Source organism: Streptopelia decaocto (assembly GCF_964273445.1).
Source record: "Streptopelia decaocto genome assembly, chromosome: 3".
NCBI lineage: Eukaryota > Metazoa > Chordata > Aves > Columbiformes > Columbidae > Streptopelia > Streptopelia decaocto.
In genome coordinates, this window is record NC_138656.1 from 25,499,084 (window position 1) to 25,513,974 (window position 14,891).

At 37.0% G+C, this 14,891-nt stretch overlaps 1 protein-coding gene across 1 annotated transcript in view; it reads right to left on the reverse strand.

Moving 5' to 3' along the window:
- Positions 1-1,956: 1,956 nt before the first annotated feature.
- Positions 1,957-14,891, reverse strand: part of SYT14 (synaptotagmin 14) — a 57,367-nt gene continuing 44,432 nt past the window's right edge. The window contains exons 5-6 of the mRNA XM_082047991.1: positions 8,410-8,599; positions 1,957-4,183 (exon numbers count right to left, since the gene is read on the reverse strand). Of these exons, the coding sequence (XP_081904117.1) occupies positions 3,870-4,183; positions 8,410-8,599 (504 nt within the window). The 3' untranslated portion in view covers positions 1,957-3,869. The remainder of the gene's footprint in view (positions 4,184-8,409; positions 8,600-14,891) is intronic.

Sequence of the window (14,891 nt, forward strand, 5' to 3'; positions counted from 1 at the left end):
CTGGCACTACATCCGCCATCAGGAATAGTTGCAAAAATTTACAGGTGAAAATATCTTCTACAGCGAATGCCATAAAATCTGTCTTCGGCTCAAGTAGTCTCTTAATTGATAAACAACGCTCAGCTCCAGTAAGAGCACAAGCATTCATTTGAAGGGCTCACCACATTTTGAAATCTAATTACTAATGAGGTTAGAGGATTTTAACTGGATTTAGAAATTACATAATATTTCTCCAGTTGTATAACTTGCGCCTCACGTAACTTCTGCAAAGTCAGACCTCGCTGCGTGTTTACAACACGGGTGATGTCTTGAGTCCTGAGTATGAGGCAGAACCAAGGGGACCAAGCTTTGGACCTTACCCAGTGCCACCTCCCTTTCCCTGTGCCACCCGGCGTAGGGATACCATGCGTGCCTGTGCTGCCCTTCACAATCTCGCCCTTACCACAGAAAGGAACTGACTTTTTCGTATCTATAATACTCCCAAAAGACCTACGTGAAATGTTTAGATGTTAAAGCAAATAGATATATGCAGAAAAGATGCAATATTTTCAATAATAGAATCCATAGAACACCACTGTTCTATAATTAAGGCCACACTGACAGGAGATAGATTCAATTCAATAATTGTAATCTCTACACGGTATATTGGCACACAGAAAAGTAATTAAATAATTTAATAAACTCTTCAGAGTACTTGCTGTACTTTTGAACAAAGGTAAACAACAAAAAGCTATGAAATAAAAAAGCACAGACAACTCTAAGGAAAACACAAATGCCTCTAATTTGTTTCTGATACTTTGTTCTTTAGAAATTCTTTTCCATGCTTAAGACCTAACTGAAAGCACAAAAGCACACTTATAAGCCCTTATGCAAGGTTTAAAAAAACCAGTATCTAAGGCAGATTTCAAATACAAAAGTATAGGTTTGCATAAAGCAATAAGAAAAACAAAAGAGCAAACAAATCACAGGAATGGGATCTAGGAAGAAAAAACCAAAACGACAGCTATTGATACTATAACTAATTCATAAAAATCCCAGGGCAAATCCAATTATTGGTGTGACTGGTTTTGCATGGAAAAATCCATGTTCTACTCCCTCAAAATACATCACTCATTTCCATTCTTTATATATTCAGTTCTCAGCCTTTGTATAGTATAAATCCAAGTAAGCCGAACATCCTTCTGTGAAGCACAGACTGCACCCGGATACCTTGGGAAAAGACACATGATCTAGAAAGAGATTCCTCTTCCCAAATGCGCCCAACACGCACTAGTATAGATCTCTGCTGTGCCTAAATGAATATTTTGATGTTTTAGAAAGCTGAATGGTTAGATGTAAAACTGAAGCAATGCAACCTACAAACAGAAACCCAAGTTATGACACAGTTTATTTTCTTTTGGTTCTGTAAGAGGTTATTTGCTGTACCTTCCAAACTGACTTCTTCATTTGTTCACTGGTAATGTTAAGTATATTATCCACTGCAATTAATTTGCTCTGTTCTTGCTGTTAAATAATGTACATTATTTTATAAAGCAAAACTTGTACACACAGACAACTATCAAGAGAGAACTTTCAGGTTTAGGAAAGAGCATCCAAATATCCACAAACAGAATTAATAAAAACACTTCCACATCCATTGAAAAATTGTTTTTGATTGGCTTCTAAGTCAGTATTTCTATTATATGGAAAGCTGAAAAGATTAGGAAAATCTGAGCACCTTCCTTATGCATATAACATTAATGTTGATTTTTTATTAAATTCTACAGTCAGCATTACATTTCACACACTGAGCAACAAAAAGGACTGAAAGAGATGACTTGTAGGATTACTGCAAGATCATTCCTTTTTAAAGAAAATTTCTGCATTATTTGTAATTAGTAAATAAATCTTCTGTAAATGAAGCAGCAGTGCAATACCGGGGGAAAAAAAAAAAAAAAAAAAAAAAAAAAAAAAAAAAAAAAAAAAGAAGTGTTGTAATGCTTTAAATCAATACAAACTGAAAGCCTGGGTCTGCAAATAAACCCCTCAAAAGGCACCAAATAAACCAAGAAGTGGAATTACCATATCCTTTAAAAATGACTTAATTAAATTGTTAAGTAGTGTGAGAATTTGAGAACTACGTTAAATATATTTATTACAGCATACTCACTGTCTTCAATCTCGCTGTACTTGACTGACTGTGTACCCTAAAGCCAGGATTCTTCAAACGTATTTTAAAGAAATTCAAGTGAAAAACTTTTGTCCTAATGAGAACACTCCAGGCTACTACTATTTCTCCCAACAAAATCCAGAACTTCACTCTTCTACCTACCAACCACTACAACAATCAGTGAGGTCTCATATTAGTAAGACATCCCCATCATTTATATGAAAAAAAGCTTTGCTTACTACACAGCAACAATTAAAAATAAGTGAAACTTATAATGACAGGCAGAAAGAATATTTGAATTGGGAAGTTTTTAAACAATACATTTACTCAATAAGCCACAATTTCAGTAATATGAGTTAGATTCAGCAGTCAGTAATTCAGTTTGATCCCAATTAAAGTATCTGGATCAAACAGGAGTCTCAGAAGCACTGTTATTTCCCTAATTTCAGTGGAAGCCATGAGTGTTTATGTGACAGCAAACCTTCTTGTGATACTGCGGCTCCTTGACTGTGTCGTTAGAAAGCTGTGTTGCCCAACATGAACATAAACAAAGCAAACTTCTATTTTGGGTGTAAACATTCATTCAAATCGCTGGCAAATCACTAGAAAAATAACTTACTGATGTTCTCTTCTCCAAGAAGAAAGGTAAAAACTCCTGATCTGCTCTCGACTTCAACCAACAGCAAGTGGTAATCCCTAAAACAGCTCAGAAGGGACTCAAATGGACACCTATTTCAACCAAAGCCATAATATTTTGCATTCATTTGCACTTCCTTTGCAGCATTTCAACCTAACTTCCAACTGCTGACATTTTAAATAAATTAGTATCAATTTGTTTAACGAAAATAGATTTTAGTAAACTCGTGCTCTATGAGCTTCCTACATTGGAATACATGAATACAGGAAGTGCTTTCAACAGAAAGTTACATAGTTTTACAGTACAACCTGTCTAAGGAGATTTGGAAGGGACCAAACTAATGATCTGGTCTCTTTGGACTAGGCAGAACTACAGGCAAGAGGGAAAAACCCAATTTATGCCATATATGGAGCTCGTTCCTGTCACAGATTGAAGAAACATTATTTTGAAGTCAAAGTTCACCTGATGCCCAAATGCTAGTACTTTTCAAACCAACTGCATTTAAAAAAAAAAAAAAAAAAAAAAAAAAAGAAAGCTTCCTTGTACGAAGCTCCTGGAAAGAAACTCAGTGTAAAACAACAGTATATTCATATTTGCTCTACTACTAAGTGTTCTCCACTGGTGGTTTTTGTTGGTTTTTTTTTTCTTTTGCTCTACAGATCATTAACTTTTTCTCAAAGTGCAAATTATTGACCTTTAATCTGAATGCAGGCAGGTGAGAAGCTACAGTATTAGAGCAATACAAAAAGTACACAAGGAGGAGCTTACATTAATTTGGAGAACCTTATATAAAATGTTTCTGAACTGAAAACCACAAAACAACTACAGCATCAGGTGGATGGGGGAGGGACCGCTAATGTATCTGTGTACAGCAAGGCTTCTCTGACACCAAGGAGTGCCTGACACTAAGTGATTATATATTAAACCCCGCCATTTTGCATGTTGTGTGTTCTTTACGATGGAATGTTGACCTCAGTTTTCCTTTTTCACTTCCACAACATATCTGTCGATTGTGACCGGGGATGATCATCTTCTCGAGAGTCCAAACTCCCTTAAAACCACGCCTGCGCTTTGTACTGCCTGTCACGATTCTAGTAAAGTATGCCATCTGCACACTTGCCGTCCTTTAGATTCCTTCATTTCAGTCCAGTGATTGAGTTCATCTTCTCCTGAGCTGTTGAGACCTAAGGAAATCCACCCTATCATCTCTTTTCGTTTCATGCTGCGCTTATTATATACAGACAGTATGAGCGTCACATCTGAGAGCTGAAACAGTGCCACTTGGAAAACGAAGGTTTCTTTGTATACAGGATTTGGCTGTCCTCGGCGGATCGAAGTTTTGCATTTGGACATCTCTTGCCCCATCGAGTTCAGCAGTGTTAACTTAACGTACGTATCTACAAAAGAAATAATATTTTGGAATGCCAGATATTTTAGAACAAAAGGTTTTGAGAATGAGATATTTACAAGACACAAGGATATGGTGTATACCAGGCTAACTGAACACAGCTCATTTTAGACACATGGAAAGATGACAAGTAAGCAAAATATTACAAACACACTAACATGTTAATTAGCTTCAGTACTATGTAAATGGTTAAGTTAAAGGTATACCTCATAATCCTCTTCCCATCAAGCCCCCTTGTTTGTTCTAAACAAACTTCAGTTGCGTTAACATTTAGCAAGCTCCAACTAGCCACAACACTGTAAAGCATACCACTGAATTTTCAGAGAATAAGAATAAAGGAAGTGGAATGAAGGCAACTAATGAAGAGAAAAAAAATCTATAGATATGCAGTGATATCAAAACAGTCAGAATGAAATGCTTAAAAATAATCTCTGCATGGATGTGGTTCTCACTTTGGGCTTTTCAATTTTATTTATTTTAAAGACCAAAATGTAGCAAAGTGCATTCAAAGATGGAAGTTTACACCTTTAAAGAGAAATGAATTTTTGCATAATTCAAGATAGTTGTTTAAAACACAGAAGTACATTTAAGAATCTGATGCAAGTAAGTGCGGTTAGCACACAGTGCGTGTTAGTATTTGGGTATAAGCCCTTACTTTTAAAGCTCCTTTTTCATTTCACTAGAGGCACCAAGCCATGCTCCTGCAGAAGGATGCGCATTTCATGAAGTTAACCGATTTTAAGAAATATGCAACTGTGTAAAACGATCTATAGTGTTTCATTATTTATTCCTGTCATATTCATGTTAATGAATAAAATTATTAAATGATCCGAGTTTATGTAAAAAGAAACACATTGAATATTTTCACTTTGCAGGTACACTGAAATCCCAACATCCATAATCAGAGATAAATGCAATTTTTGCATTAGAGAGTGCCACAAATAATAAACATATACTTTTATAAACCACTATGGCAGGCAGCCGTGGATAGCTTTACTGCTGGCAAGTTTTCTTTTGCATGAAAAAGACAACATCCAATTAGTTTCTACAGGAACTCACCTCGGATTATATAAACCTGTCCACCTATCAAGTGTTTTAGACAACAGAACAGTCCGTCTGACAACAGGGGGTGGAAAGCAGTAAAAGAAATAATGACCAGATGTCAATAGTTGGGTGAGAGAGGATCAAAGGTTAAAGTTTAAGAGGAAACATTATTCACTGGAGTGGAAGAACACAAAACCTTGGCAGCATAGATCAGAAAAAAGGACTGAACAAAAGGATTGTTGGGTAAAATTTAATGAAATGAAAATTTTGTGCAGTTTTTGTGTAATCTTTAACAAAAATTACACTGCTTACATAATGGGTTATCTTAGCACTAATAGCTACTGGGTTCTAAAGCACACTCAACACAGAAAAAATCATGCAAGCGATTGGGTAAAAATCACGGTATCCTTTTTATCAAACCTTAGGCTTTTTCATGCAAACTCCAGCATATTAAGAAAAACTGCACACACTAATTATACTTCATATATTACAAGCAATAAAATGAAAAAAAAAAATCACTGAACTGAATACCAAACTGGTTTTGCCCTCAGCTTTTATAAATGTGGATATTTGATTGCAATACTTTAGGTCTTGACTAGTGGTGGACTTGGGCAAGAGAGTGACTCTGATTTGATCTCTAAAAATAGCTGAGGGATGCTTACATCTGAAATTCAGCTATGGGTTTCTCCTTAAAATGTAGAGATCTCACTTGTTAAAATCCATGTATTTATGGATTTAATGTATGGGTGCATGCATACATGTATATGGATTTGATGTGCAAAAGATTGTACCCTCTTTCAACAACATTTTAAAGGATACTAAGAAGCACCTTTTTCTCAGACAAAATATTAACTATCACACAGAGAAACAAAGACACATTCTAACATCAACTTATTGCCTGCAGGATTTGGCCTATTTGCTTATACTCAGTTGCTAAATGAGTTACTATATAACATATAAACACGCAGCAGAGGAGTATATACTGCCAAGAAGCAGAAACCTAAGACTCAATCCATATTTGCTACAGCAGCATTTCACAAAAACTGCATAGGTTCGCAACACCTAGACTACACAAAGGAGTGCATGTGGGAAAGAATAATTGCTTCCCTTTCGTTATCAAAGCTTCTCAAGACCTGAATTAAAACTGACCTGTGCATGTACTTTGCAGCAGTTCTCAGGATTTCGGACCACTGATGGTCCAAACAACAAATGTGGTCAGAGCACTTAATCATCAACTCTACGTGCTCTGGTTTTAATTTAGTGGAAGCGATGGCACAGAGAGAGGTTGGGGTGCACCCTGGATGCACTTGGCAGGGAGTTAGGAAAGGGCAGTGGTACGCACCTGGGTCTGGGAGTTTACAAGAGAGTGCTACCACTGCTGGGGGCTGGGGGAGGAATATGGCACAAACAGCCCACAGGAAAAATTTGGATTCCACAATATTCTGTGCATGGTCTTACTAGATCCATTAGTTTCCAGCTTTCTAGAAAAAATGGAATTCCAAACCTGCATTTGCCTAAATAGAACTGGACTATGCTTACTCATATCAAAAATTCTCCCTGTCTTTCACAGGGGATGACAAAAGGTAACATGCAAGATCTTCCCTCCAAAAAGCTTAGCCAGAACATGATGTTACAGGGCTACATGCCATGTTCTATGCTGCTTTCTTCCAATCTGTAACAGATATTTGACCCCCATGACTCACACACTGTTAGCTAGACAGCGCAGGCACACAGGGCACATTTTGGGAATTAACATACCAAGGAACGAGCATATCTGTCTTCAAAAGAAGTACTGAAACCACATCTAACTTGTATGTTCTAAATATTAAGAAAAACATGGCTTTCTCTAGAGTTGCCATAAAGATAAGAATAAGCCACCCACTTGTTTTTGCTTTATGGGAACACATGGTCCCTTCTCTCCACATCTCTCCTGTTCATTCCTTTCCCTCACCTCAGTGTCCTTGGGCCTTCTTGGCCCTCCCCATCTGTTTCTGTGCTTTGTCTCCCAACAGGTGACTCTGGGCAACTACCTAATTATGTAAAAGTATTAGAGATTCTTCTTTTGTCTTCCTTCTCTGGCCATGTTAACCAAGTCTGGCTCCATCAGTGTGAAAAACAGAGAGAAAGGGAAGCAGAGCAAGGTTGAGCCATATGTAATTAATGAATGGAATAAAACATGGGTCAAGAGAGAAAGAGAAGAGTATCAGTCTCAAGATGTTTGGTGTATTTCCTAAACTCTGAAGACACGTAAACTCATAAAATGTTGGCAGCCTGCTACATAGCCTAGTAGTGACAGATAATCTGCTAGTGCCATACAAATATGGGGATTAGGAAACAGAAAGTGGGGCTCAAACCTGAACCTCCAGACAAAACCAAAAGGAACAGGGAGGGATGTCTGGCTACAACTTAGATAAACCAGACTCATAATCCAAAAAAACAACAACAACAACAACAACAACAACAACAACAAATTAAAAAGTTTATTACTGAACTTTCTTGAGCTGTATCAAAGAATTAGAGACAGTAAAAACATTCTGGGTGTGCGACAATCCATCTGGCTCTAATTTTAAAGTATATAAAGTTCACAGATATTTCAGACAAATGTATTTTTGAACAAATACTTGAACATACAGTTCAAGTCTTTTCTGATGGTGAACACTCCTTCTGCACAGTAAATATGCTAAAGGTCTCAATTTGTTTCTCCGTTGTCTTCACTGACATTCCCAAGTTACATATATTACTACCACATATACACAAGCACATAGGCAATTAAAGACTGCAGTATCAACTCCTCTAGGAATAGCAATAACTGTTCAGAGTGTTTATATTAATATTAGCTGGCATGTACCTTCTCTTTAAACACTAAATTTTTATTCTTGGCCTGTGATGTGAGGCATTAGTAATTTAGCAATTAATCATTATGATAAAGGTAATTTATTAGTCAGTCATCATGAAAAATTAAAACAGTCTTGTCAACTTACAATTAATATTTTGAATTTTAGATTTTTGCTATTTCCCAACTGACTAGAAATATAAAACATGAAACAGATTAGTTGATGATTGCTCTATTTCGCTTTGCTTGGGTAAGACTAAATGATAGGATTGAAGTCCTTGCTACTGAGAGCCCCACCAGTACAGAAGCATTAGGATGAAAAAAAGATTTTCACTCACTGGGTGGTCTGTTCGCTGCCAAGTTTTTGAAGTGGCTGCCTTTTATCACTTCTGCTGATAATCTTCCCGTTGTAGCGTTATAAAGGAGGCCAACGAGGATTTCTGGAGCTGAGCCATGTACCAGCGACTGACAAGAGGAGGTACTTTCACTGCAGGACACTTCTGACATGCTCATTTGAGAGTCGCAACCCTATAAAACAGATTAAAAGTTCTACGTATTTTATGGAATGATGTTACTGGAAAGCCAATTCTCAGAATAATGCATAGAAAATTAGGAAAGCAACTTACTGACAATAACAGAAGTTCCATTCATTCACACAGTAAAAAAATGTTCATCCTTAATATACACTCAGTTTGCACATGTTAGAGGTGGCAAAGACTAAAGGGGTTTGGAATTAAAATAATTATTAACTTTTTGTTTCCATTGCTTCATGATTCAGGAGAAACAATAGCAGAAGATGAAGAGCAGCCTCTATGGTTCTTATTTACTTCAATTGCTAAGGTAAGACCTGTAACGTAATTTGTCAGCATCCTGGAGAACATTAAACCTTGGATCTTTCACTTTCCAAAAATTGAAAACACTAGTGGAACTATGAAGATAATAAAATGCAGGAAATTCGTATTCATCCTTTGTAAAGGTTATTCTCTAGACTGAGAATTTATGAGTAGTAAAATAACAGAACACATGCAAATAGAAGGATGCACTCTGCCTAGAATAAATTAGCTTACAAGGAATTTAACTGATCCAGGGATCCAGAACTTCAACAGACACTTTGCCTTGGGTGGGAAAGGAAAAATGCCATCCTAAAAGGCTCAGCAAGTGATGCTTTAATTTCCACGTGGCAAACCTCCAAAAAATTCAGACCTCTCATGAATTCTCACTGTCAAATCTTTGATGTGAGCTTCCAATATTAATTTTTATCATTTTAACCCCTCATTACTGCCCGTAAGAAAAAAATTAAGACTAACACTAATCATACCATAGGTGTTCCTACTTTCATTTCTTGATTTCATGCACTGGCACATAGATTTCATACCACTGAACACAAGGGACTGGATGGAATCCACCCCATGGCAGGGCAATCTGCTTTGTAGCCATGAAGAGACTTTGGAATTATCAGTACATTCCTTTATGTATGTAAATTGTATCCAAATGTAAATTGGATCCACTGACTTTTCAAATATGGCTTGACTCATTTGGGAATCTGGCAGCACTCTTTCAAGGAGTCATGATGATTTTGTGAAGCTGATTCTTCCAGATTCCAAATGTCTCTATCATTTCCAGCAACAGCTGACATGGGCGCAAGATCAGCCCTAAAACCTAAATAGCACAAAGCCTCATCAAGATAAAAGTTAACTTTAAAAGCAAGTAACTTAATCTGGCATATAAAGCCCAAACGCATTACAGAATCTCAAATTATAGAAGACACGACACCTGCAAGAAGAAATTATGAACGTACAATAGTATCCTTCATGTTGACATTTTAACTAGTTCTTCTCAAAAAAAAAAAAAACATTTCCAAGAAGTCTGGCAGAAGTTTTGAGCAGCAATCCAGTTCCTCATTAACAAACCTTCACTCACTGTTGCTGGCAAACGTATTCTTACTACTAAAGGAGGACCTCCATGAAATTCTCTGACTTCTACTCCCCAAGGTGCAAATTCTGAATTTTAAATCTTCGGTTATTTCTCCAAAAGTTCTTTATTCAATTCAAAAAATAAATTTCAAATGGGCTGCAAATTGTAAATTGCTGAAAATGAATTACAAGTATACATTCACTCTCTGGTTCTTGGCACTCGCAAAACAGGAAACTTTTGATTCCTGACTTCCACAGTAGAATACAAAATGGAAAGTTTAAAGAAAGATGACTTGATTCAGCAGTCACAGTACACATTGCACACTTGAAAGCCTCAGCCTGTCACAACCACACCTATTACTTAAGTTTTCTGGTCTTTTAACACATTACCCCACGGTGCTTATTTATCTTACTATTTTGTTGGGCCAGGAATTTAACCACAGTCAACCTGAGACTGTTCAAAGCTGAGGTCTCAAATTTGATTGTGATCATGCTGCAAGTCCACCAAAAAAAGACATAACACCAAGTGAACAGCTGGGCGACACTCCATCACAAACCATCAAAGCATCGAGACATCTGTACTGGGAGAAGGTGATGACAGCACTTTTTCCCAATTGTGACTTATTTGTACAGTTTAATAATGCAACCTCAGTCTAAATCAGTTTATGACAGAGTTAAACTCATTACAGTGGATATCCAAACCAAAACATTTTGCCTTTTGAGACGGGTAGCAGTTTTGAAACAAACAAAGTAGGTAGTTTAATCCTTAGTGTATAATAAACTTATGAATCTCCTTCCTACAAAATGTTGTAGTGACAAAAGCTTAAAAACATTAAAATAAAGCAATGAAATTAACTAAAGAAACAATCTAAACAATATTTTGTTTTCCATTTCACATAAACAAACCCATTTTGTTTCATGCTGATGACACCAAGCTGGGAGGAGTGGCTGACACGCCAGAAGGCTGTGCTGCCATCCAGAGACCTGGACAGGCTGGAGAGTTGGGCAGGGAAAAATTTAATGAAATATAATAAGGGCAAGTGTAGAGTCTTGCACCTGGGCAGGAACAACTCCAGGTTCCAATATAAGTTGGGGAATGACCTATTAGAGAGCAGTGTAGGGGAATGGGACCTGGGAGTCCTGGTGGACAAGATGACCATGAGCCAGCACTGTGCCCTTGTGGCCAGGAAGGCCAATGGCATCCTGGGGTGTATTAGAAGGGGGGCGGTTAGTAGGTCGAAAAAGGTTCTCCTTCCGCTCTGCTCTGCCCTGGTGAGACCACACCTGGAATATTGTGTCCAGTTCTGGGCCCCTCAGTTCCAGAAGGACAGGGAACTGCTGGAGAGAGTCCAGCATAGGGCAACAAAGATGATGAAGGGAGTAGAGCATCTCCCTTAGGAGGAAAGGCTGAGGGAGCTGGGGCTCTTTAGTCTGGAGAAGAGGAGACTGAGGGGTGACCTTATTCATGTTTACAAATATACAAAGGGTGAGTGTCACGAGGATGAAGCCAGGCTCTTCTTGGTGACAAACAATGGTAGGACTAGGGGTAATGGCTTTAAGCTGGAACATAAGAGGTTCCACTTAAGTATGAGAAGAAACTTCTTCTCAGTGAGGGTAACAGAGCACTGGAACAGGCTGCCCAGGGAGGTTGTGGATTCTCCTTTTCTGGAGACATTCAAACCCGCCTGGACACGTTCCTGTGTAACCTCATCTGGGTGTTCCTGCTCCAGCAGGGGGATTGGACTAGATGATCTTTCCAGGTCCCTTCCAATCCCTGACATTCTATGATTTTATGATTCTATGGAACATATTTAAAAAAATACTCTGCTTTTTAGTTATGCACTGCAAAATCCTAATATAAAAGAAAGTGAGATGTTAAGAAGAAAAATGAAGTAGTGGGGTGTGAAGCAGATTAGAAGACATACTGATGCTACTGGGTAAAACCAGGGTTAAACAACACAAACCACAGTATAATTTCTGTGTCTGTGATAAAGGAGAAAAGAGAATTTGGGGGCAAATACATAGAAAACATGAGAAAAAAAAGGAAGGTGAGGTTGTACTTTGTGACTTTTCTTTTGAAAGAAAACAGAAAGATCCTGTGAGGGAAAGAAGAAGAAACCAGAAATCAGGGAAAGAGCTGAGATCAAGAAGCTCAGATCAACAACTGAAGAAACAATTTTCATTGCAGGACAAAGTTAAAATCAGGGATACTGAGTATTATTAGGTGTCTTCTCAAAAGTATTTTCTCCTGTTTACTGTTCACATTGTGGACATCCATTCATCGTTTTAAGTAAGGTATTCCATGATAATCATGTCTGTTGGTAGGTGACCTTACTTTGTGTTAGATCCGTAAGCTGCACTAGAATTGAAAATAACAGGTTTTTGAGTCTCTGTTTAGAGGTTTTTTTCTGTTTGTATAGTCAAAATTCAAGAAGAGTGCTAACAAACTCATCAAGAAAAAAGCAAGATAGGAAGCTACATTTTTACCTGCCCAAAATATAAGCCTCATGATCACAAGTCAAACTGTAAAATGTTAACACTGGAATTCCTAATTGTAATTGGTACAACATGAATATAAATTTAGCTACAATGAAGCTTTCATCTCATGACACCATTACAGTGCTACCAGCTGCTTTTCATCTCCATAGAGATCTGCATCCAATCTATTGGTAAATCTATCTGTAGGCCACTTTGATACTGAAGCTGCACTGTGGGAAATGTAATATTTAGACCAGAAGTTACTACTTGTTTGAAATAATCTGTCTATGTAAGTTTATTTTTATAACTCTGTCCTCTCTTCCTCTATAAAGAAAGACTGTGTTTATTTTAATAAGTGAGGAAAAAAAGGACTAAGGTTCCATAACAGCAAAAGGCTTTCAAGGTCAGTGAAGTACCGGAATAGTCTAGTAAGAACTTTGTAAAATCTTAGATTTTTAAGAACTTAGATGAACTGTCAAGGTATGGATGATCTGGCAACAGTGCAAGGAGCTGTCTATTCAGGATGCCTCCAGGATATTAATGCTAAATCTCTAACCTATTTTTGTCAATTTACCCACAATAAAAATATATTATTATCAGTAAACAAAGCTAAAAAAAAGAAAACAAAAACAAAACAAAAAACAAACAACAAAACAACAACACATTAGCAGATAAAGTCTATTTCAAATATTTGGTTCAAAGGTCTGTCTTACTAAATTACAAATTTTCAGCTTTTCCATTTTATTTCACAGAGCTTTGCACAAAGGACTTAAATCTTTCCCATATATACCAGAGGACAGTACTTCATCACAAAGTTAGGTGCATTTCATTTGATCAACACTTACAAGAATCACTGCTTTTCACTGAATTATAAGGGTAATATGTGTTATAATCTACAAAAACTTAGTTACTAATTCTCCAAACTACTGTCCTTTATGACTTCTTTGCATATATTATCTAGAGAAGAAACTTCAATTTTCAATAAACGTATAATGAAACAATTTCAATTAAGTGGTATTTGTATTTCACATATTCCTATTGTATGAAAGCTGGCAATCAAAAGAGAATACTCTTTTTTCCCTAGTGCAAATGGAAGCAAACACATACAACACATGATGTCAGATCTGAATGCCTAAGAAGTATTTTCAGTAACGTTTTTTCTGCTCTCCAGCAACATGGAGAAACCTCTACTTGCAACAATAACAATGTATGTAAAATGTATTTATTTGTCTTCCTTCATCATAATTCCATGGCAACAGAGTATTTGTTACTTACATATTCATCTCCTACTGTTATTTTTCTATACCCTGAAGTTCTGCTAATAAATTCTGCTCTTAAGCCCACTGGAGTTAATCACAGGGAATAATGTGGCCGTGCTCTGCGGGCAGTTAAAAGTTCATTTTCCTCATTGCACAGGTTAAAATCATGCCTCTGTAGGCTTACGAAACAAGAACATCTGATTCTCTTGGCTTTTCAAAATATACACAGGAAAGATGAAACCTTGCTGACAATCCTTCCGCAACAAAAATCTGATTCACAGCATGTTACTTGTCAAAATGTCTCTCTCAGATTTTAAATGTTAACGTTATACCACTAATCTCTTAAAGAACTTCTTTGCACGTTACTTTCTTCAGCAGCTCTGAGCCCGGAGCCCATCCCCTGCTTCTGCTCCGAGAGCCAGGGAGCAGGACAACACTGGACCTAGAGCCTCCACATCCCTCCTTGGTGGCTTAAGTACTCAATACTTCATAAAAACAAGTGTCAAAGCGGAAATACTTTGGAAAAAATATCAAGACCATTCCTGGGAAAGAGAACTTAAACCACCTGAAGAATTCAGCCCTGAAAACAGAAGCATGTAAAATAATTAAGAATGTCGAAGAATGGAGCTTTTTAATTTTGAATCCCACTTACATGCTACACTGGACACTTGGATGCTTTTGCGGAGATGATTGCAGCAGTTCATCATTTCCGCTTCTGTTTCCCCTAATTCATGGAAGAACTGTGAGGATCAATACACTTGAAAAAAGGAAGTCCTCAAAAATATGATACTCATAACAAAATAGTTCCTTAAACTACACAATTGACACTCTCTCTGTACACTAATGCCTGCAGGAAGTATCAACTTTTTGTTTCTAAAGGTAGAGCTCAAGTGTTACATGATGCTCGAAACAATGATGTTTGAAATGATAAAATTCTTCTTCTAAAGATTAATTAAAATAAAATTTAGCAAAGATGTTGCAAAATAAGAATTAAATGAAGAAGCAAGTACCAAAAAAAAGGTTTTTAAGAAATCAAAACCAAACACTGCACTGTATGCCACTGTCTTTTTGAGGCTCTTGTGATTTAAAAAACCACCTGATTTTAAATGGTGTCAATGTTTTGAGGTGGCTCTTTTGTTCGTTTGTTTGGGGTATTTTTAAGAAAACCAA